We start from the raw sequence: 22,939 nt of genomic DNA, 5'->3' as shown, positions 1-22,939 counted from the left end.
AAGGGCCTAGAAACTCCTTTCCCCTGGGGGTAGAGCGAGGTGAGAGACTCACCCACTTCTGTAGCACAGGTCACCAACCATCGTACCATCTCCCTGCGTCTCCAGTTAAGGGTTGATAAGGTCATCCGCATCACCTGGGCACAAAAGAGGCCTTTCCAGTGGGCTATGCCTAACTGTTGTGACCTCTCCCTCCCCTTACCATTCATTTATGCGACAAATATTTTCTGGTGCTTTAAACAGTGGTCTCTCCCCTGATAAACATAAAATACAGTTACTTTCTTTCCCAGCCCTCCCACCAACCAGATAGGAAGCTTCTCTGATGATCTGCAGCAAAGTCCTTATTATCATACCTTGCTTGACTTGTAGAAATGGGGAGGTAGAGAGAAGATACGGACCCCATGAAGCCTAAAGATGTATCTTGCTTCTGGCCTTAACTTAAAAGTGGAGCCCAATTTATGAAATCCTTGCCTTTTCCCTAGCCTAGAACTTGTGTTCTGGGCACAAAGAAAGAGCCAGACTTTGGCCTATGCCCAGTCTCCCAGAGATCTTATCTTCTGCCATTTGTCACTAGGTCAGAGGTCTAAACTGGGGATGGCCTACTCTTCCTCCATACCTGTAACCCAAGTTCCAGCGCAACGTTGAGCAGGGTGCTGTCAGTACTACTGTCAGTGGGAGTAGCAATCTTGAATGCATCTTGGGCCAGTTTGAAAATGAGGGAGGAAGAATGAATGTGCTTCTGTATTGCTTCTAGAATTGTTCGGAGTCTCAAAGTGTCTCCTATAGGTGCCAAGAGAAGGGGCAGGGTCTATTTTAAAGTTTTACTAAACAGTCAGCTGATTGCAACAGATACTCATTGAAATGGCTGCTATCAATTCATTGAATCCTTCTGAACGCTACCGCCCCTTCTGGGTTATCGAGCTGTCTCCACTAATCACATTTGAGGCTCCTTCCTTCCCCAGACCCTGACGTGAATCCTATTCTCTCCACCTTTTCATCTGTCTCTACCTAATACCCTCTACCCTCAGGATCTTTTTACTTTTTTTGGAGACAGAGTCTCGCTCTGTTGCCCAGGCTGGAGTGCAGTGGCTTGATCTCGGCTCACTGCAAGCTCTGCCTCCCGGGTTCACACCATTCTCCTGCCTCAGCCTCCCGGGTAGCTGGGACTACAGGCACCCGCCACCACGCCTGGCTAATTTTTTGTATTTTTAGTAGAGACGGGTTTTCACTGTGTTAGCCAGGATGGTCTCGATCTCCCGACCCTGTGATCTACTGCGCCTGGCAACCCTCAGGATCTTTAGGTACCAGAAATAATTTTCTTGAACACCTGAATTTCCAGAGCTACTTATACAGTAGACAGAAAGCCACATTACTGCCAAAAAAGAATGCCAGTCCCACTGTCTGCTTCTCACTAGAGCTCCCTGGAGCAAAAAGGAGCGGGGCCACCACCAGTTCTTATTCAATAGGCAGGGATTCTATACAAAGCACAAAGAGTTAAGGAATATAACATATGAGGTGAAGGTTGCTGGATGAAGGCAGTGGTGTATGAAAGACTGTTATATCTTATAAAGGACAAATATATTAAGTAAAGATAGAACAAAAAGTAGGCCTTATGTTTTGCTTTGTAACTGCTGATAAAGTCAAAGAGGAGGAATGGTATGACTATAGGCTTTGGAATAAAACACACTGGGGACTGAACCTGGTTCCGCCATTTAAGAGTTTAATGACTTCAGGTTGGGCGTGGTGGCTCTCGTCTGTAATCCCAGCACTTTGGGAGGCTGAGGTGGGTGAATCACTTGAGGTCAGGAGTTTGAGACCAGCCTGGCCAACATGGTGAAACCCCATCTCTACTAAAAAAATACAAAAATTAGCCAGGCATGGTGGCGTGCGCCTGTAGTCCCAGCTACTCAGGAGGCTGAGGCAGAAGAGCTTGAACCTGGGAGGCAGAGACTGCAGTGAGCCAAGACTGGGCCACTGCACTCCAGCCTGGGTGACACAATGAGACTCCTTCTCAAAAAAAAAATAGAGTTCAATAACTTCATCTATAAAATGGAAACAATTGTTGTGAGAATTATAAAAATTTGTAATATTCTATGATTCTATTTATTTTTTATTTCTTCATTTTTTTTGAGACGGAGTCTCGTGCTGTCGCCCAGGCTGGAGTGCAGTGGTGCGATCTCGGCTCACTGCAAGCTCCGCCTCCTGGGTTCATGCCATTCTCCTGCCTCAGCCCCCCGAGTAGCTGGGACTACAGGCGCCCACCACCACACCCGGCTAATTTTTTGTATTTTTAGTAGAGATTCTATGATTCTATTTTTATAAAAAAAGATACATAGTGTGTGTGCATATATATGAATAGAAAATCTCCAGGAATATTTATGCCAATGTCTTATTAATAGTTGTTTTTGGGTGCCAGGATTATGCAAGAGATTTCCTTTATTCTTCTGTCATCTTTAAAAACAGTTTTTTAAGTTAATAGACTGTGTCTTTAGAGCAGTTTCAGGTTTACAGGAAATTGATCAGATAGTACAGAGAGTTCCCACATATCCCCTATTATTAACATCTTATACTAATGTGGTATATTTGGTAAACCAATATTAATACAGAAATCCCTCTGTACCTGTGGGGGATTGCGTCCATGACTTCCCTTGGATACCAAAATCTGAGGATGCTCAAGTCTCTCATAACCTACCATCGTATCCTCCCATATCCTTTAAATCACCTCTAGATTACTTATAATATCTAATACAATGCCTATATATCATTACATGTGGATTCAACATAGTGCCTTGTGCCCAGCAAATTAAAGTTTTGCTTTTTGGAACTTTGAGGAGTTTTTTTTCCTGAATATTTTTGATTCATGGTTGGTTGAATCCACAGATGCAGAACCCACAGATACAGAGGGCTGATTGTACATTATTATTAGCGTGGTACATCTGATGAACCAATATGCATATATTAACTCAAGTCTACATTTTACATTAGGGTTCACTCTGTGTTATACCATTGTATGGGTTTTGACAAATGTATGTTATTAATCCACTATTACAGTGTCATATAAAATAGTTTCACCTCTCTAAAAATCTCCTGTGTTCTATCTGTTCATCCCCTTCTCCATTCCCTCTAAGTCCCTGGCAACTATTGATCTTTTTACTGTCTTCATAGTTTTGCTTTTTCTAACATATCATGTACTTGGAATCATACAGTAAGCAGCCTTCTCAGACTGGCTTTTTTCTTTCTTCTTTTTTTTAACTTAAAGACTAGTGTGATAATACAGATTGGCTTTTTACAACATGCAATACGCATTTAAGTTTCCTCCATATCTTTGTTTTTTTTTTTTCCCTCAGAGTTTACACCCAAAACTTCCATGTCTTTTTTTTTTTTGAATGTGTGTGGCTTGAGAAATCATGTCTTTTTATTTAGAAATAATAATCAATTCTATGGATATATGACAATTTATTTATCCGTTCACCTTTTGAAGAACATCTTGGTTACTTCCAGTTTGGAGCAATTATAAATAAAGATGCTTTAAACATTCATATGCAGACTTTTGTGTAGACATGTTTTCAAATAATTTCAAATAGGGTAAATAACTAGAAGCATAACTGCTGGGTCATACAGTAATACTATGTTGATCTTCATAAAAAAAGACCAAACTGTCATCTAAAGTAACTGTACCATTTTGCATTCCCACCAGCAATGAATAAGAACTGCTGTTGCTCCACATCCTTGCCAGCATTTGGTGCTGTCAGTTTTGGATTTTAGCCATCCTAGTACTGTGTAATGATATCTCACTGTAGTTTTAATTTGTAATTCCCTAATGACATATAAGTTGAGCATTATTTCATATGCTTGTTTGATATCTGTGTATCTTCTTTGGTGAGGTGTCTCTACAGATCTTTACCCCATTTTAAAATTGGGTTGTTTTCTTATTGTTGAGTTTTAAGAGGTTTTTGTATATTTGGGATATAAGTCCTTTATCAGATGTTTTTCAAACATTTTCTCCCAGTCTGCTTGTCTTTTTATTTTCTTATTAACAGTTTTTCTTTCTTTTGTTTTCTTTTTTTTTTTTTTTTTTAGACGGAGTCTCAGTCTTGTCACCCAGGCTGGAGTGCAATGGCTGTGATCTGGGCTCACTGCAACCTCTGCCTCCTGGGTTCAAGCGATTCTTTTGCCTCAGTCTCCTGAGTAGCTGGGATTACAGGCATGCGCCACCACTCCTGGCTACTTTTTGAATTTTTATTAGAGACAAGGTTTCACCATGTTGACCAGGCTGGTCTCAAACTCCTGACCTCAGGTGATCCACCTGACTTGACCTCCCCAAGTGCTGCGATTACAGGCGTGAGCCACCATGCCCGGCCTCTTTACAGTTTTTCATGGGTTTAAGTTTTGAATTTTAATGAATTCCAACTACTCATTTTTTTCTTTCATGATTCTGCTTTTGGTGTTGTATCTAAAAAGTCATTGTCAAACCCCAAATCACCTAGATTTTCTCCTAGATTACCCGCTAGAATTATTATTATTATTAATTAATTTATTTTTTGAGACCAAGTCTCACTCTGTCGCCCAGGCTGGAGTGCAATGGTGCGATCTTGGCTAACTGCAACCTCCGCCTCCTGGGTTAAAGATATTCTCCTATCTCAGCCTCCTGAGTAGCTGGGATTACAGGTGCAAGGTACCACGCCCAGCTAATTCTTGTATTTTTAGTAGAGATGGGGTTTCACCATGTTGGCCAGGCTGGTCTTGAACTCCTGACCTCAGATGATCCGCCCACCTCAGCCTCCCAAAGTGCTGGGATTACAGGTGTGAGCCCCCACGCCTGGCCATCCTCTAGAAATTTTATAGTTTTGTGTTTTACCTTTAGGTCTATGATCCATTTTGAGTTAATTTTTGTGAAAGGTCTAAGGTCAGCGTCTATATTAATTTCTTTTTGCATGTGAATATCCAGATTTTCTAGCACCATTTGTTGAAAAGACAATCTTTTGCTCCTTTCTCAGTATCAGTTGACTTAATTTGTGTGAGTCTATTTCTGACCTTTTAATTTTGTTCCATTGATCTGTCAGTTTTTCAACAGTACCACACTGTCTTGATTAATATTATAGTGTTTCCATTGGGTAGTGTCAGGCCTCTGACTTTTTCTTCAATATTATGTTGGCTATTCTAGGTCTTTTGTTTTTCCACACAAAGTTTAGAAAGGGTTTGTTGATATGTACAAAATAAATTGCTGGGATTTTGATTGGGATTGTGTTAAATCTACAGATCATGTTGCGAAGAACTAACCTCCTAATATACATTCTTATTATCCATGAACATGGACCATTTCTTATTTAAATCATCTCTGATTTTTTTCATCCAAGTTTTACAGTATTCCTCATATCGATCTTATACATATTTTGTTAGATTTATTCCTAAGTACTTCATTTTTGGGGTGCTAATGTAAATGGTACTGTGTTTTTAATTTCAAATTCCAATTGTTCTTTGCTGGCATATAGGAAAGCAATTGAATTTTGTATATTAATCTTATATACTGCAAACTTGCTACAATTACTTGTTAGTTCCAGTTTTTTTAAAAATTGATTCTTTGGGATTCATACATAGTCAATCATGTCATTTGTGAACAAAGACAGATTTATTTCTTCCTTTCCAATATGTACAAACAATCCCTGGCTTACAATGATTTCACTTAAGAATTTTTGACCTTAAGATGGGTTTATTGGGACATAACCCTGTCATTAGTCAGGGAGCATCTGTATATCATTTATTTCCTTTTCCTATCTTATTGTATTAGGAACTTCTAGTGTGATGCTGAATAGAAGTGGCAAGAGGAACATTCTTGTCTTATTCCTGATCTTAAAGGGAAAGCATCTAGTTTCTCACCATTAAGTATAATGGTAGTTAGTTGTAGGTTTTAATTTTTTGTCTTTAAGCTCTTTTGCCCAGGATAGAGTGCAGTAGCACGATCATGGTTCACTGCAGCCTTGACTTCCCAGGCTCAAGTGATCCTCTTGCCTCAGCCTCCCAAGTAGCTGGAACTATAGGAGTGTGCGTACCACAACTGGCTATTTTTCATTTTTTAGTGGCAATGAGGTCTTGCCATGTTATCCAGGCTGGTCTTGAACTCCCAGGCTCAAGCGATTCTCTCATCTTGGCCTCCCAAAGTGCCAGGATTATAGGTGTGAGCCACCAGACCCAGCCGGTAATTGTAGGTTTATTTTGTAGAAGTTCTTTATCAAGTTGAGGCAATTCTCCTCTATTCCTAGTTTGCTAAGGGTTTTTTTTTTTTTTTAATTATGAATGGGTGTCAGTTATGCTTTTCCTGCATTTACTGATGAATGACTTTTCTTCTTTGCCTGTGGAAAGAATAAATTCCATTAATGGAATTAACAGATTCCATTAATTGATTTTCAAGTGTTGAGACAATTTACATACTTGAAATAAATCCTACTTGTGGTTCATTCTTTTTGTAAACTGTTGGGTTTGATTTGCTAAAATTTGTTCAGGATTTTTCCATTTATGCTCATGAGTCATACTGATCTGTACTTTTCCTTTCTTGTAATGTCTTTATCTAGTTTTGGTTTTAGAGTAACGCTGGCCTCATAGAGTAAGGAAGTGTTTCCTCTGCTTCTATTTTCTGGAAGAGACTTTAGAGAATCGGTACCATTTATTCCTTAAATATTTGGTAGAACTCGCTAGTGAAATAATCTGAGCCTGGCGCTTTCTATTTTGGAAGGTTATTATTAATTCAATTTCTTTAACAAATATAGGCCTATTCAGATTATTTATTTCTCCTTCTGTGAGTTTTGGTAGATTGTGTTTTTCAAGAAATTGGTCCATCTAATTATCTAAGTTATCAAATTGGTGGGCATAGAGTTGTTCAAAATATTTTTTTATTATCCTTTTAATGTCCATGGGGATCAGTACAGATGGCCCCTCTTTCATTTATGATATTAGTAATTTAGATCTCCTCTCTTTTTTTTTTCTTGGTTAGCCTAAAGGTTTATCAATTTTATTGATCTTTTCAAAGAACCAGTCTTGCTTTTATTGATTTTTGCCTACTGTTTTTCTACTTTCAATTTCACTGATTTCTGCTCTAATTTTTGTTATTTATTTTCTTCTGCTAACTTAGATTTACATTGCTCTTCTTTTGCTATTTTCCCAATGTGGAAGCTTAACTTATAAACTGTTATTTATTCTTTCTCTATTTTACTAATGTGCAAACTTAGATTATTGATTTTATTTTATAATTTTTTTTTAATTTTAATTTTTTTTTTTTTTTTTTTTTTTTTTTTTTGAGGCAGAGTCTCACTCTGTCGCCTAAGCTGGAGTGCAGTGGCACGATCTCAGCTCACTGCAACCTCTGCCTCCTGGTTCAAGTGATTCTTCTGCCTCAGCCTCCCAAGTAGCTGAGATTACAGGCACCTGCCACCATGCCCAGCTAATTTTTGTATTTTTGTAGAGACAGGGTTTCTCTATGTTGGTCAGCCTGGTCTCAAACTCCTGACCTCATGTGATTGCCTCGGCCTCTCAAAGTGCTGGGATTACAGGCATGAACCACTGCACCCGGCCTATTTTTTGAGAAAAGGTCTTACTCTTGCCTAGGCTGGAGTGCAGTAGTGTGATCATGGCTCAGCCTTGACCTCCCAGGCTCAAGTGATCCTCCCACCTCAGCCTCCCAAGCCACTGGGATTATGGGTGTGAGCCACCATGTCTGACTCTTTTCTCTTTTTTTTCTCTTCTCTTCTCTTTCTTCCTTCTTTTTGAGATGGAGTCTCACTCTGTTGGCCAGGCTGGAGTGCAGTGGCATGATCTCGGCTCACTGCAACCTCTGCCTCCAGGTTCAAGTGATTCTCCTGCCTCAGCCTCCCAAGTAGCTGGGACTACAGGCATGTACCACCATACCCAGCTAATTTTTGTATTTTTAGTACAGGCAGGGTTTTGCCATGTTGGCCAGGCTGGTCTCGAACTCCTGACCTCAGGTAATCTGCCCACCTCGGCCTCCCAAAGTGCTGGGATTACAGGGGTGAGCCACCACGCCTGGCTGCTTTTTCACTTTCTTGATAATGCTCTTTGATGCACACAAGATTTAAATTTTGATGAAGTCTAATTTATCTATGTATTTTTCTTGTTGTTCATGCTTTTGATGTCATAGCTAAGAATCCATTGGCTTACCCAAGGTCATGAAGACTTATTCCTATGTTTTCATGTAAGAGTTTTATGGCTTTAGCTCTTCCATTTAGGTTATTGGTTCCATCTCTACTTTTAATCTATCTGTGTCTTTAAAGTGGGTTTCTTATAGACAACATATAGTTGAGTTTTAAAAAGGTTTCTCCACACCTTTGTCAACACATTTTTTTATCAAAAGTTTTCCGTGGTGGCTCATGCCTGCAACACCAGCACTTTGGGAGGCTGAGGTGAGTGGATCATCTGAAGTCAGGAGTTTGAGACCAGCCTGGCTATCATGGCAAAGCCCCATCTCTACTAAAAATACAAAAATTAGTTGGGCGTGGTGGTGGGCACCTATAGTCACAGCTCCTCGGGAGGCTGAGGCAGGAGAATCGTTTGAACTCGGGGGGCAGGGATTGCAGTGAGCGGAAATCGCACCACTACATTCCAGCCTGGGTGACAGAGCGAGACGCTATCTCAAAAAATAAAAATAAAAATAAATAAATAAAAATAATAATTTTCCTTGGCTAAGTGTCGTGGCTCACACCTGTAATCCCAGCATTTTGGGAGCCCAAGGTGGGAAGATTACTTGAGGCCAGGAGTTCAAGACCAGCTAGGGTAACATAGCAAGACCTCGTCTCTACTAAAAAATAAAATTTAAAACAAAACCTTTATTTTGAAATAATTTTACTTACACAAAAGTTTGAAGAATAGAACAGAGATTTTTTTTCTTCTCTCTGAACCATTTGAAAGTAAGTGACTTGATGCTCCATCACTCCTGACTATTGTAGTATTTCCTACAAAGACACTCTTCTACCCCCGCAACACAACCATCAAACGCAGCAAATTAACAGATATATTCCCACCACCTACCACTGACCACACTCAAGTTCCACCAATTGTCCCCAAAATGTCTTTTATAGTAAAAGATTTTATACAAGTTCATGTGTTGCACTGTTTGTCATGTGTCTTTAAGTCTTCTTCAATTTGGAAAAATTTCCCCATCTTTCCTTGACATTCGTGACCTTGACACTTTTGCAGGCTAGTTATTTTGTAGTATGTCCTTTAATTTGGTATTCCTGATGTTTCCTTATTAGATGTACATTTGCACTTTTGGCTGTAACGTCACAGAAGTGATGCTGAGTTCTTATTGTTTCCTATCAGGTAATCTATGTTTTTGACTTCATCCATTTCTGATGATATTAACCGTGATCAGTTGATTAAAGTGGTGTTGGCCAGGTTTCGACTGTAAAGTTATACATTTTTCCTTTATGATTGATAAATATTTTGTGAAGAGGTACCTTGAGACTATATGAATATCCTGTTCTTCAAATGTTCACGCACTAGCTTTGAATCCATTGATATTTCCCGACCTGCAGCTATTTTAGGTATCTCATGTAAGTCAAATCATACAATATTTATCCTTTTGTGTCTAGCTTATTTCACTTAGTATGTTCTCAAGGTTCACTGATGTTGTAGCATGTATCAGACTTTCATTCCTTTTATGGCTGAATAATATTCTATTGTCTATATATATCACATTTTGTTTATCCATTCATCTGTTGATGAACATTTGGCTATTATGAATAATGTTACTATAAACACTGTTGTACAACTATCTGTTTGAGTTCCTGCTCGCAATTCTTTTGGACATATAGCTGGTTCATTTTTTTTCGACTCACCTACCTGTTTATATTTATGTTTTTAGAGACAGGGTCTCACTTTCTCATCCAGGAAGTGGCACGATAGCTCACTGTAACCTCAAACTCCTGGGCTCAAGCAATCCTCTTGGCTTTAGCCTCCTGAGTAGCTGGGACTACAGGCGGGTGCCACCATGTCCAGCTAGTTTTTAAATTTTTAGCAGAGACAGGGTCTCGCTATGTTGCCCAGGCTGGTCTCAAACTCCTGTCCTCTAGTGATCTTCCCACCTCAGCCTCCCAAAGTGTTAGGATTACAGGTGTGAGTCACTTTGGCCTTTAATGACTGAATGATTGATTGATTGAGATGGAGTCTTGCTCTGTCGCCCAGGCTGGAGTACAGTGGCGCGATCTCGGCTCACTGCAAACTCTGCCTCCCAGTTCAAGTGATTCTTGTGCCTCAGCCTCCTGAGTAGCTGAGATTACAGGAATGTGCCACCACTCCTGGCTAATTTTTGTATTTTTAGTAGAGACAGGGTTTTGCCATGTTGGCCAGGCTGGTCTCAAACTCCTAACTTCAGGTTATCCGCCCGCCTCGGCCTCCCAAAGTGCTGGGATTACAGGCGTGAGCCACTGAGCCTGGCCCTGGCTTTTATTTATTCTTAAGTGAGCTTTGACAGTTTTGTTTTTGAAGGAGGTGGTCCATTTCATCTGTGTTGTTGAATTTACTGGCATAAAGCTGTTTGTAATATTCTCCTATTACCATTTTGATGTCTTTAGAATCTGTAGTGATATCACCTTTCTCATTTCTGATATTGGTCATTTCTGCCTTTTATCTCCTTTTTTCTTGATCAGTCTAGACAGGGATTTAAATTTAATTTATGTTGTTTTCATTCTTTCTTTTTTTTTTTTTTTTTTTTGAGATAGAGTCTTATTCTGTCCTCCAGGCTGGAGTGTAGTGGCATGATCTTGGCTCATTGCAACCTCTGTCTCCCCGGTTCAAGCAATTCTCCCTGCCTCAGCCTCTCGAGTAGCTGGGATTACAGGTGCCCACCACCATGCTCGGCTAATTTTCGTATTTTTTAGTAGAGACAGGGTTTTGCCATGTTGGCCAGCCTTGTCTCGAACTCCTGACCTCAAGCAATCCACCTGCCTTGGCTCCCAAAGTGCTGGGATTACAGGTGTGAGCCACTGTGCCCGGCCTTAATTGATCTTTTCAAAGAATCAGCTTTTGGTTTCATTGATTATTCTCTATTTCATTGATTTTTGTTCTGATTTTTTTTTTTTTTTTTTGACACAGAGTCTTACTCTGTTGCCCAGGCTGGAGTGCAGTGGTGTGATCTTGGCTCATTGCAGCCTCTACCTCCTGTGTTCAGATGATTATGGTACCTCAGCCTCCTGAGTAGCTGGGATTATAGGCGCGTGCCACCATGCCCACTTAATTTTTTTTTTTTGTATTTTTGGTAGAGATGGAGTTTTACCATGTTAGCCAGGCTGGTCCTGAACTCCTGGCTTCAAGTGGTCTGCCTTCCTTGGCCTCTCAAAGTACTGGGATTACAGGTATGAGCCACCGCACCTGTCTGCTCTCATCTTTATTATTTCCTTTCCTATGCTTACCTTGGGTTTTCTTTTTCTGACTTCTTAAAGTGAAATCTGGGCTGGGCACAGTGGCTCATGCCTGTAATCCCAGCACTTTGGGAGGCTGAGGTGGGCGGATCACGAGGTCAGGAGATCGAGACCATCCTGGCAAACACTGTGAAGCCCCGTCTGTACTAAAAATACAAAAAAATTAGCCGGGCATGGTGGCGGGTGCCTGTAGTCCCAGCTATTCGGGAGGCGGGAGCAGGAGAATGGCATGAACCCGGGCGGGTGGAGCTTGCAGTGAGCGGAGATGGCGCCACTGCATTCCAGCCTGGGCAACAGAGTGAGACTCTGTCTCAAAAAAAAAAAAAAAAAAAAAAAGTGAAATCTGAGATCACTGATTTGAAGCATTTTTCATTTATTGCTAAAAATTTATAAGTAAAATCTTAGCTACATTCCACAAATTTTGACTTGTGCTTTCATTTTCATACAGTCAAAAGATTTTCTAATTTTCTTGTGATTTTTTTCTGTGCTCCATGAGTAATATACACGTATGTGGTTTAATTTCCCAAAACTTAAGATATTTTAAAATATCTTTTTATTATTGCTTTCTAATTGTACTGTGGTTGTCTGAAAAAGATTTTTAGTTCATCTCTCTCTCTTTTCTTTAAGAGTCAGGGTCTTGCTCTGTCACCCAGGTTGGAGTGCAGTGTCATGATGGTAACTTACTGCAGTCTCTTAACTCCTGGGCTCGAGCAGTCCTTCTACCTTAGCCTCCTGAGTAGCTGGGACTATGGGTGCTTGCCAGTATACCTGGCTAATTTTCAAAATTTTTTGTAAAGACAGGATCTTGCTATGTTGCTCAGGCTAGTCTCAAACTCCTGATCTCAAGTGATCCTTCTGCCTTGGCCTCCTAAAGTGTTGGGATTACAGGTGTGAGCCACTGCACCTGGCCTCATCTTTGTTTCTGAAATGTATTTTCATTGGTATAGAATTCTAGTTTGACAGTTTTTTTTTTTTTTTTTTGAGATAGTCTTACTCTGTCACCCGGGCAGGAGTGCAGTGGTGTGATCTCGGCTCACCACAACCAATGCTTCCCAGGTTCAAGCGATTCTCGTGCCACAGCCTCCTGAGTAGCTAGGACTACAGGTGTGCACTACCACGCCCAGCTAATTTTTTATTTTTAGTAGAGACAGGGGTTTCACCATGTTGGCCAGGATGTTCTCAAACTCCTGACCTCAAGTGATCTGCCCACCTTGGCCTCCCAAAGTGCTGGGATTATAGGTGTGAGCCATCGTGCCTGGCCTGATACTTTTTTTTTTTTTTTAGATTACTTTAAGGGATTTTTTTTCCCACTGTTTTCTGGCTTACATTGTTTCTAATTAGAAATCTGTTCTCATACTTGTTTTTTTGTCCTTTGTAATGTATCTTTTTTACTCTGATTGCTTTTAAGTAGATTTTCTCTTCTATTATTGGTTTTAAGCATTTTGGTTATGATGTGCCTTGGTATAGTTTTCTTCATGTTTATTAGTCTTGTGGTTCATTGATTTCCTTAGATCTGTAGTCCTCCTCCTTATCCTGCTTGGAATCTGATACTCCATGCAGGCTACCACCACTCCCCACTTGACACCCCTCACACGAATGCACATTATCAGATTTGTTGATTTTTGCCAATAAGATGAGTAAAAAATGTTATCTCAGGCTAATTTTAATTTGTATTTCTAATGTGATACGAGGTATTTTAGTTGTCTAAAAACCATTTGTATCTCCTTTTCTGTGAACTGTCTGATCATATGCTTTGTTCTATTTTTGTATTTGTTTGCTGATCATTTTTATGTTAATTTATATGTAACTTTTACCTTTAATGAGCATGTATTTTTGGGGGGACAATAAGAAGATACCACATAAAGTTATTTTTAATTAAAAAAAAAACTTCAAAATCCACGTAGTTTCCTGGTCTAAAATATTCAGGAGCTCATGGTGGCTAGCATTTTATCATAGCTCCTTCTTATATAGGGGCTTACTTTCACTTCTGTTTGTGGTGAAACCTGCATAGCTAACAGGATGTATGTGAGCTTAAAGGCCTGAGAATCACTTTGGACTGCCTATCTTTTACCAGGGCACCGAAAAAAAAAATCACCAACTCTTATATCTGTAAGGAGTTCAGTTCTATCTTAGTCATCACTTCATTAGATCTTCCAGTGGCCCTGGGAGGCTGACAGGTCATTGACAATGATCACCATTTTATAGATTTGAAACTGAGGTGTAGAAAGGTGAAGTGATTTTATCAAACAGAAGGTTAGACTTAGAAGTAACTTAAAGATCATTTAATTTTACATATTCGGTATCCTACAATTAGTAACTAGGGTAAAGTTTTGGCTTGGATCCAGGTGCTCTTTCTTTTTTTTTTTTTTGAGACAGAGTCTTGCTCTGTCACCTAGGCTGGAGTGCAGTGGCGCGATCTCGGCTCACTGCAAGCTCTGCCTCCCGGGTTCACGCCATTCTCCTGCCTCAGCCTCCCGAGTAGCTGGGACTGCAGGCGCCCACCACCATGCCCAGCTACTTTTTGTATTTTTAGTAGAGACGGGGTTTCACCACGTTGGCCAGGATGGTCTCAATCTCTTGACCTCGTGATCTGCCCGCCTCGGCCTCTCGAAGTGCTGGGATTACAGGAGTGAGCCACTGCGCCTGGCCAGGTGCTCTTTCTAATGGCAGCAATCAAAGTGAGGATCACTATCACTCTAAATGGTCAAGGAGCTTCTCTTCCTCAGGAGACTGCAGGCCAAGCCTTTGACATGCCATGGCTGGGCAGGCAGATGGGTAATGCTGGAGCTTAAGGTCTATCTATGCTCACCTTTGGCAGCAGTCAGCATGGTGGAGGCCAGTTCACACTGCTGTGATTCCAAGTGTCCAAGCGTGAACCAGCGAGGATAACGGCTGGGCACCACAGACACCATATGGTGAGGGTGGGATGTGTCGCCTGCAGAAGCTGAGTTTTCTAAAACAGGTAACCTGGAAGACCCAGGAAGAATCATCAGCCACCATCCAGACCCTGGGCTTCTGAGCCACCTTAGAGAAGCTTGCTCTTTGCTGGGGAGGAACTGGGGAGAGGAAAGGATTAACTAAGAGCTTTGAAGGTTTTTAAACCTATGGTACTATACACTATATGAGGTGAGTGCCTGGGCACTTGAGAACTCAACGCTGAATAGTTTCCATTACAAATAGATGTGAAAGGCAGTTCAAGAGCTATCGGGTTGAATAGTATGATATATTGTAAGAAAAGAGAAAAGTTAATACAGTTTAAAAAAGAAACATAGGGTTGTTTATTTATTTTTGAGACAGTGTCTCTCTCTGTCGCATAGGCTGGAGCGTAGTGGCACAATCACAGCTCACTGCAGCCCTGACCTCCCGGGCTCAAGCGATCCTCCTACCCCAGTCTCTTGAGTAGCTGGGACTTCAGGTGTGCACCAACATGCCTGGCTAATTTTTGTATTTTTTGTTTTTGTAGAGACGGGGTTTCACCACGCTGCCCAGGCTGGTCTCAAACTCCTGGGCTCAAGCAATCTACCTGCCTCGGCCTCCCAAAGTGCTAGGATTACAGGCTTGAGCCACTGTACCCAGCCTGGTTATTTCTAAAAGTATAAGAAATACATGCCAAGGAATTTCCTGTTTTAGCTAGGGTATTCTCCTAGCCTTACAGTCTGACTAAAATTCTTCTTCTGTACAGTCTGCCACATCCCAGAGGTTTAACTGCCTAAACCAAGGATCTTATTCTAGCTTGGAAACAAGATGCCCACAGCTCATTGTTCTCAAGTCTTGGGGTAAACATATTTATCTCTACTTCCCCCAGCTTCTTCTGGGGACCTGTGCTCTGGGAACCTTGATTCAGTTGAACTACAGAAGGGCTCAGACCCCTTCTCAGTTTGCCTGACTAACCACTGAACAGGAAGACTCAGGTCTTAAATGCTCCTTATTTATTAACATCTTAGGAGCTTCCTCAGACAATCAACCATAAGTAATGCCAGGGAACCAAGTCACCAACAAGGAATCCAGATACGAATCCTAGATCACATAAAAATATCTGAGCCATTTTAAGGTACACTTGGTAGCAGGTCCAACAGAATGACAAAGAGGGAAAGAAAAGAAAGTGAAATAAGCAATGAAAAAGAGCACTGGACACTTCTGCTTTGGTGGAGGCAACTGGACTGGGAAAGGGCTACCCACCTCATGGCACGTAAGGCTAATTTATAGGACAGTTCTGGATCATGAGGCAGCAGAGCTGAGAACAAATACTTGGCAAAGGTATGCATGGGAACACTCTCTCGGTGGATGACTTCTCCCAGACCGCTGAAAGGACCTCCTGGAGGAAGATAAGCCAGCCAGTTATTTATCTGTATGCTTCCATTTGCCAGCCTGGACTTGAGCCCTAATATCTCATGCATGTTTGCTAATCATGGGAACCTTCACTACATTTTAATGTCATACATGTTCCTGTACTTGTACTCTATTGGAGAGGGGAGCTCAGGGTCATGGGCCAAAGACACCGTGACAAGAGACTCTTTTCTACTTACCTTCCAGCAGTAAGATGCACTGTTTTTGCAGTGTTTGCACTAGCTCATCGTCCAGCTGCAGCTCTTGGAGTTGGCTCAGGAGCTGCTCCTCATTACGGCATACCTTGTCCTGTGCGTACAGGCCTTCAGGCATTACCCTCTGTTGACCCAGGCCCATCAATGCAACTTCCAGGGCCAATGACAGGTAGGACTCACTGCTGTTTGGGGAACCTGCAGCCACAGGTACATGCTGGTACACAGGGGGTCTGCTTTCATTCATATCTGAGGGCAACAGGGCACCAAATTCTTTACGTCAGGCTTGGTAGAGTCTTCTTTCTTTTTTTTTTTTTTTTTTTTGAGACAGAGTCTTGCTCTGTTGTCTACGCTGGAGTGCAGTGGCACAATCTCGGCTCACTGCAGCCTCTGCCTCCCCGGTTCAAGCGATTTTCCTGCCTCAGCCTCCCAAGTAGCTGGGATTATAGGAGCATGCCACAACACCTGTCTAATTTTTGTATTTTTAGTAGAGAGGGGATTTCATCATGTTGGCCAGGCTGGACTCAAACTCCTGACCTCAGGTGATCTGCCTACCTCGGCCTCCGAAAGTGCTGGGATTACAGGTGTGAGCCACCGTGTCCGGCCTAGTCTTCTGTCTTTCCCTCCCACCTTTGGGATACAGCTTGGTCAACAGCTATCACAGGGAAGCTGAATCAGAACCCCAGAATAGTAAGGAAAATATATTGAAAAAAAGGTTACACAGAGCCACAAAGATTCCCACTTCTTTCTTTTTTTAATTTTTTTGGAGACAGGGTCTTGCTCGGTTGCTAAGGTGGGAGTGTAGTGGTGCAATCATGGCTCACTGATGCAGCCTCAACCTCTTGGGCTCAAGCGACCCTCCCACCTCAGCTTCCTGAGTAGCTGGGACTACACATGCCACCATGCCCAGATATTTTTTAAAATTTTTTTGTAGAGATAGGGTCTCATTATGTTGCCCAGGCTGGTCTCGAACTCCTGAGCTCAAGTGATTCTCCCACCTTGGCCTCCCAAAATGCTGGGGATTATACGCATGAGCCACCATGCCCAGCCCCACCTCCTTTTTTTTTTTTTTTTTTTTTTGAGATGGAGTCTCGCTCCATCTCCCAGGCTGGAGAGCAGTGGCACGATATTGGCTTACTGCAACCTCCGCCTCCCGGGTTCAAGCAATTCGTCTGCCTCAGCCTCCTGAGTAGCTGGGATTACAGGCGCACACCACCACACCCAGCTAATTTTTATATTTTTAGTAGAGACGGGGTTTCACCATGTTGGCCAGGCTGGTCTCCAACTCCTGACCTCAGGTGATCCACCTGCCTTGGCCTCCCAAAGTGCTGGGATTACAGGCAAGAGCCACTGCGCCTGGCCCACCTCCTTGTTAATATATGAACTGGCTAAGCCAGTTAGGGAAGTATAAAATCTTATCTTTTGCTAGCACATTATGTAATGCTGTAATTGTCTGTTTTTGTTTCTGTCTCTTTCATAGAATGTGAACATCTTAAAGGGATTAGACCATCTTGTTGTTCTAGGTATTGCTATGTGTTAGTGGTGAATGAATAAACCAAAGTGCAAACTCAGGTTTCCAAGATGTAAATGTTACTGTACAGATGAAACAGACCAAAGATGATGATTCACTTTGCAAGGGATCAGAGGGAAGATAAGGAGCAGCCCTCACTTGGCTTGGGGCCATCCCTTATATCTCTACCCAGAGAAATCTGAATCCCTACAGTTAAACTCTTACTTTTTTAACATTTGCAACGTTTATGTTACTATTATCTCATATGCTCCACCACTGGGTACACAATTTCAGGAAGTAAGCACGGTTTAAACGTCAAAGTCTTGGTTTCTTTTCTTTTCTCCCTCATCTATCCAATAAATATTTATGAAAGATTGTTAAATGTCAGGTCCTCCACTAAGTGCTAGGAACACAAAGATAAAGAAATCATAATTTCTGTTTTCAAGTAGCTGAGAGTCTAGTAAGAGAGAACTATTTGTAAATAAATTGTAATGTAGCACGCTAAATACTAAACTAGATATATGTATACGGTAAGTGAAGGCATAAAAGAAAAAAGAATCAATTTTGTCTCTATTCTTGGCTACTCTAATAGAGTCTTGAGACTCTATTAAATTATTCTCCTCTATTTCTTATTTGTAAAATTGGTACAAAATCATCATGTGGAAGAAAGTTCAAAGGAAACCAAAAAATATTATTATGCAATTGCAAGGGATACACAGATTCTTAATGGAAGTTCTTTCCCACTTTCAGACTGCTCTAGGTTCTCGCCTCTGACTGCTAAAATTTCTCTATCACTTGTTATTCTTCTTGGACTACATTCTTTAGGCATTTATGATAGGGAAATAAAAGGAACAAGGAAGGCTGGCAAGGTAAAATGTGAAATCAGGGCAAGTCCAGACCAAAGGGTAGGAAAGGAAGGTGGGAAATGGGCAAGTATGAAGAAACCTCTCAGGGTCCTCTAGTTTGGACAAGAGGGGGAAAAAACTTCAAAAGGAGGTAGAACAGAGTCTGGAAGGGAGAAAAGGGCTGACAAGGGCAGTCTTTTTTTTTTTTTTTTTTTTTTTTTTTTTTTTTAATGAAACAGGGTCTCACTTTGTCACCCAGATTGCAGTGCAGTGGTGTGATCTTGACTCACTGCAGCCTCGATCTCCTGGGATCAAGTGATCCTACTGCCTCAGCCCCTAAGTAGCTGGGACTACAGGTGACTGACCACACCTGGCTAATATTTTGTAGAGACAGGGTTTTGCCATGTTGTCCAGGCTGGTCTTGAACTCCTGAACTCAAGTAATCCACCCACCTTGGCCTCCCAAAATGCTAGGATTACAGGTGTGAGCCACCATTCTAGCCAACAAGGGCAGTCTTGGTTTGCCTTAGGCTGACCCCTGTACCTGACATCTCCAGATAGCCATCATCATTCAGGCGGCAGGCCTCAGTCAAAGTGAGAAACAGGCAGCCAATGGGATCCAGGGGATGGCCCACCCAGCCCTCCAGGTTTGTGATGGTTGTGGTTCCTCTCTGCAACAGTTCTGGAAACAAGCAGGTTAAAATTTTAGACAGTGATAGAGACAAACTGCTGTCTGTCCTTGCCGGGTCTTCTTATCAGTCTCTCCAACCTTGACCCTGAGAGTCAAATAAAAGCTTCTCTAATGTCTTGCTTTGGGTTGATAGGGCTGGCCACAAACATACCAGCCAGCTATAACGTCACGTGGTCTGCATTTGGGTTGCCTTCTAGTAGTGCATATGTGGATAGAGCTTTACAGGTTTTTGTTTTAAGAGATACCTGAGTCTTCTGAATAGCTGGGACTACAGGCACATGCCACCATGCCCTGCTAATTTTATTTTATTTAAAAATTTATTTTTGAGACAGAGTCTCACTCTGTCACCCAGGCCGGAGTGCAGTGGCGTGATCTTGGCTCCTTGCAACCTCTGCCTCCTGGGTTCAAACGATTCTCGTGCCTCAGCCTCCAGAGTAGCTGAGACTACCGGCATGTGCCACCATGCCTGACAATTTTTGTATTTTTGGTAGAACTGGGGTTTCACTATGTTGGCCAGGCTGGTCTTGAACTCCTGGCCTCAAATGATCCACCCACCTCAGCCTACCAAAGTCCTGGGATTACAGGCGTGAGCCACTGTGCCTGGCATATTTAATTTAATTTAATTTAATTAATGAATTATTTATTCTGAGACAGAGCTCTGCTCTTGTTGCCCAGGCTGGAGCGCAATGGTGTGATCTTGGCTCACTGCAACCTCCGCCTCCTGGGTTCAAGCGATTCTTCTGTGTCAGCCTCCCAAGTAGCTGGGATTACAGGCACGTGCCACCATGCCCGGTAATTTTTTGTATTTTTAGTAGAGATGGGATTTCTCCATGTTGGTCAGGCTGGTCTCGAACTCCCAACCTCAGGTGATCGCCTGCCTCGGCCTCCCAAAGCGCTGGGATTACAGGCTTAAGCCACCATGCCCGGGCTTTATTTTATTTTTGTAAAGATGGGGTCTCACCATGTTGCCCAGGCTGGTCTCAAACTCCTGGCCTCAAGCAATCCTCCTACCTGGGCCTCCCAAAGTGCTGGGATTATAGGTGTGAGTCACCATGCCTGTCCACAGCTTTACAGTTTAAAAATGGTCTTCTCATACCAGATTTTAATGAGCCTTCTAACTGCCTTATGAGGGAGGCAAACAGGTATTATTCCCAAATTAACAGATGAGAAAACTGAGATTCATAAAGATAAAGTGAGGCATTCCACACAGCAAGCAGAATGACCCGGAATTCCCTAGCTCTTCCGGGCCTTGTATCCCCTGAGGATCCTCATCAGCTTTGGGCCTAAGGGGGTTAGGGTTAGATGGCTCCTAATTACTATACCTTTCTTCTGATGCTTGTAGATTTCCAGTTGCCGCTGCTGCTGCAACCTCAGAGTATTAATAATGGCCACTGTGAGTCTGAGGGCCTCTTTTGGATAACCATGGGAACGTAGGGCATCAACCCGAGCACAGGCTGTAGGCACATGCTCTACCAAGTAAGAAGAAGATATTTTGGTCTAGTTAAAATTTCAAATCAGGAAAATTTATACCTGACAAAGAGGGTTTGTATTCAGTCCGGTTCCTCAAATTCAACCTGACACCTACTGTATACTAGGAACTGTGTCTTTATCTTTAAAGACATAAAAGTTGAATAAATCACAGGTGATATCTTGAAAGAGCTACCTTGCAGCCTCAGCGTGGTCTATGGTGTAGAAAGGGACACACAAGTAGGATAATAAAATGTAGTTCCTCTTTGCAAACATATATTATACTATGGGAAACCAATGGAGGTAGCAACTAACTGCCTAATGGGAAAAGTCTCATTCATTTAATTAATCCTACATTTCCTGAAAACCTATTATATGCCAGGGAGTATGCTGGGCAAAGAAAGTACAAAGATGAATAAGAAGTGGTCACTGCCCTCAAAGAGCTCACAAATGATACATAAATGTAATTATAAAGCAGCTAAAAAGAAGTAACATGATAGAAATATATACAGAGAGAAAATAATGTTTGAGCTATGCTTTGAAGGACAAGTAAGATTTCAAACAGGTAGACAAACAGGGAAAGACATTCCTGACAAAGGAAACATAAGCAAGGGCATATTGTAAAAGCATAAAAATTATTCAATATATTAATAGCATCCATCTTCAGAGTATGGCAAATAGTTCCATGTAGTTAGAATTATGTTATGTGGCCTAAGATAGCCTGGAAATGGTAGAGTTTGGAATGTAAACAGCTTTGAATGCCATTCTATGGAGTGTGAATTTACCTTAGGGATAATGGAAGACTACCAAACCAAAGACTTACAAATAGGTGAGTAATTATAACAAGCTTTATGGTTTATTTCGTGCTTTCTTAAGGATAAAATTAAAGATTATAGAATTGCAGAAAATTTGAAAATACATATAAATAAATATAAAATAAAAATCAGAAATAATCACTCTTTCCAGTGTCATGTATATTTGCTCACACTTTTCTAGTAATTTTTTTTTCTTATTTAGATGGAGTCTCACTCTGTCACCCAGACTGGAGTACAGTGGTGTGATCTCGGCTCACTGCAACCTCCGCCTCCCAGGTTCAAGCAATTCTCCTGCCTCAGCCTCCTGAGTAGCTGGGATTACAGATGTATGCCACCACACCCGGATAATTTCTGTATTTTTAGTAGAGACGGGGTTTCACCATGTTGGCCAAGCTGGTCTCAAACTCCTGACCTCAGGTGATCCACCCACCTCAGCCCCTCAAAGTGCTGGGATTACAGGCGTGAGCCACCGTGCCCAGCCTAGTAAGTTTTTACTAAAAATGGGATGGTATTATACTTACTGTTTTGTAACTGGCCTTTCCACTTAATAACACGTTGTAAATATTTTTCCATGTTATCAAATATACATCTATAACATTAAAAATGATTACATATAATTCTGGTGAATACAGGTATATCTATTGAGCTAATCAATCCCCTATTGTTGGACATTTATATGGTTCCCAATTTTTCTCATCTGTACCTTATTTTTATCCATGCTGTAATGAGCCCCTTAGCTATATGCATATCCTTAGTTAACTATGGCTCAGGATAAATTCCTACATGTAGAATTCCCGGATCACATGGTATGAACATATTTTAAAGGCTTTTGATAAGAAGAAATACCCTTCAGAAAGACTATAAGTATTTACACTCCTATAAGTAGTAAATGAGAGTACCTAGCTCCATGTAACCTCTCCTACACCAGAAACTAACTATCTTAATTAAAAACACCTGACCATTTGAAAAATCGAAAAATGCTAACTCAGTGTTGTTTTAATTTGCATCTTTGTTAATGAGGTATATATTCTTTCACATGCTTATTAGATTTACGTTTTAGAAGTGTTGGATCACAGTAGAAGAAAGATGATCAGAGGAAACTTCAGGTGGTGACTCAGTGTGTCTGGCTATTGCTTTCGAGAGAGACAGGCATATCTAGATTCAGCAAAATCTTGAGCAAGACAAAGATACGGTGTGAGAGATGGAGGTAGGGAATTGGGAGAAGACAATGAAAATGTATGTCATTGCTGTAAGGCTCGGAAAATGAATATTTTGAAAAAGAATGTCTCTTTTGAAATGGGTATCCTGTGATAAAGTCAGGGACAGGTTGATTGAGGGAAAGCCAGGAAACTATTTCAGAGGAGGGTTTAAACTCACAATGCAACAGCTCTATCCTGTTATCATGAAGGAAGGTAGGAAGGTGGGGAGGAGAAAAGGAAGACTGCTTGGTGACAAATGCAGATTGTGTCTACTTACTAGCATAAGAGATTTTAAAAAATTCAAATTAGTGCTTTTTTAGCAAAACATGTAATTTCAGAGTAGACTATAATGTTGCTCAATAACTATTGAGTAGACTATTGTTGCTCAATAACTCAGACAAGCTGTGAACTGAGGCCTAATTGCTTTGTTAATGCTCTTTGAGATGCATTAA

General features: G+C 41.4%; 1 protein-coding gene across 6 annotated transcripts in view; it reads right to left on the bottom strand.

Moving 5' to 3' along the window:
• ZSWIM5 (zinc finger SWIM-type containing 5) overlaps window positions 1-22,939 on the bottom strand; it is a 184,396-nt gene that overhangs the window by 3,718 nt on the left and 157,739 nt on the right. For 3 of the 6 annotated variants that reach the window (XM_055255734.2, XM_055255732.2, XM_063627602.1), the window contains 7 exons: window positions 20,329-20,475; window positions 18,860-18,997; window positions 15,950-16,210; window positions 15,603-15,738; window positions 14,233-14,390; window positions 614-777; window positions 53-134 (listed from right to left, as the gene is read on the bottom strand). In XM_055255734.2, coding sequence (XP_055111709.1) covers window positions 53-134; window positions 614-777; window positions 14,233-14,390; window positions 15,603-15,738; window positions 15,950-16,210; window positions 18,860-18,997; window positions 20,329-20,475 — 1,086 coding nt within the window. Of the gene's footprint in view, window positions 1-52; window positions 135-613; window positions 778-14,232; window positions 14,391-15,602; window positions 15,739-15,949; window positions 16,241-18,215; window positions 18,228-18,859; window positions 18,998-20,328; window positions 20,476-22,939 lie in introns of all 6 variants that reach the window. The other 3 variants (XM_055255733.2, XM_055255735.2, XM_055255738.2) reach the window with 3 other exon arrangements.

The sequence above is a fragment of the Symphalangus syndactylus genome, chromosome 12 (genome assembly GCF_028878055.3).
Source record: "Symphalangus syndactylus isolate Jambi chromosome 12, NHGRI_mSymSyn1-v2.1_pri, whole genome shotgun sequence".
NCBI classification, from domain to species: Eukaryota; Metazoa; Chordata; class Mammalia; order Primates; family Hylobatidae; genus Symphalangus; species Symphalangus syndactylus.
The sequence above is the reverse complement of the archived record's forward strand: the minus strand, read 5'-3'. Positions and strand labels throughout refer to the sequence as shown.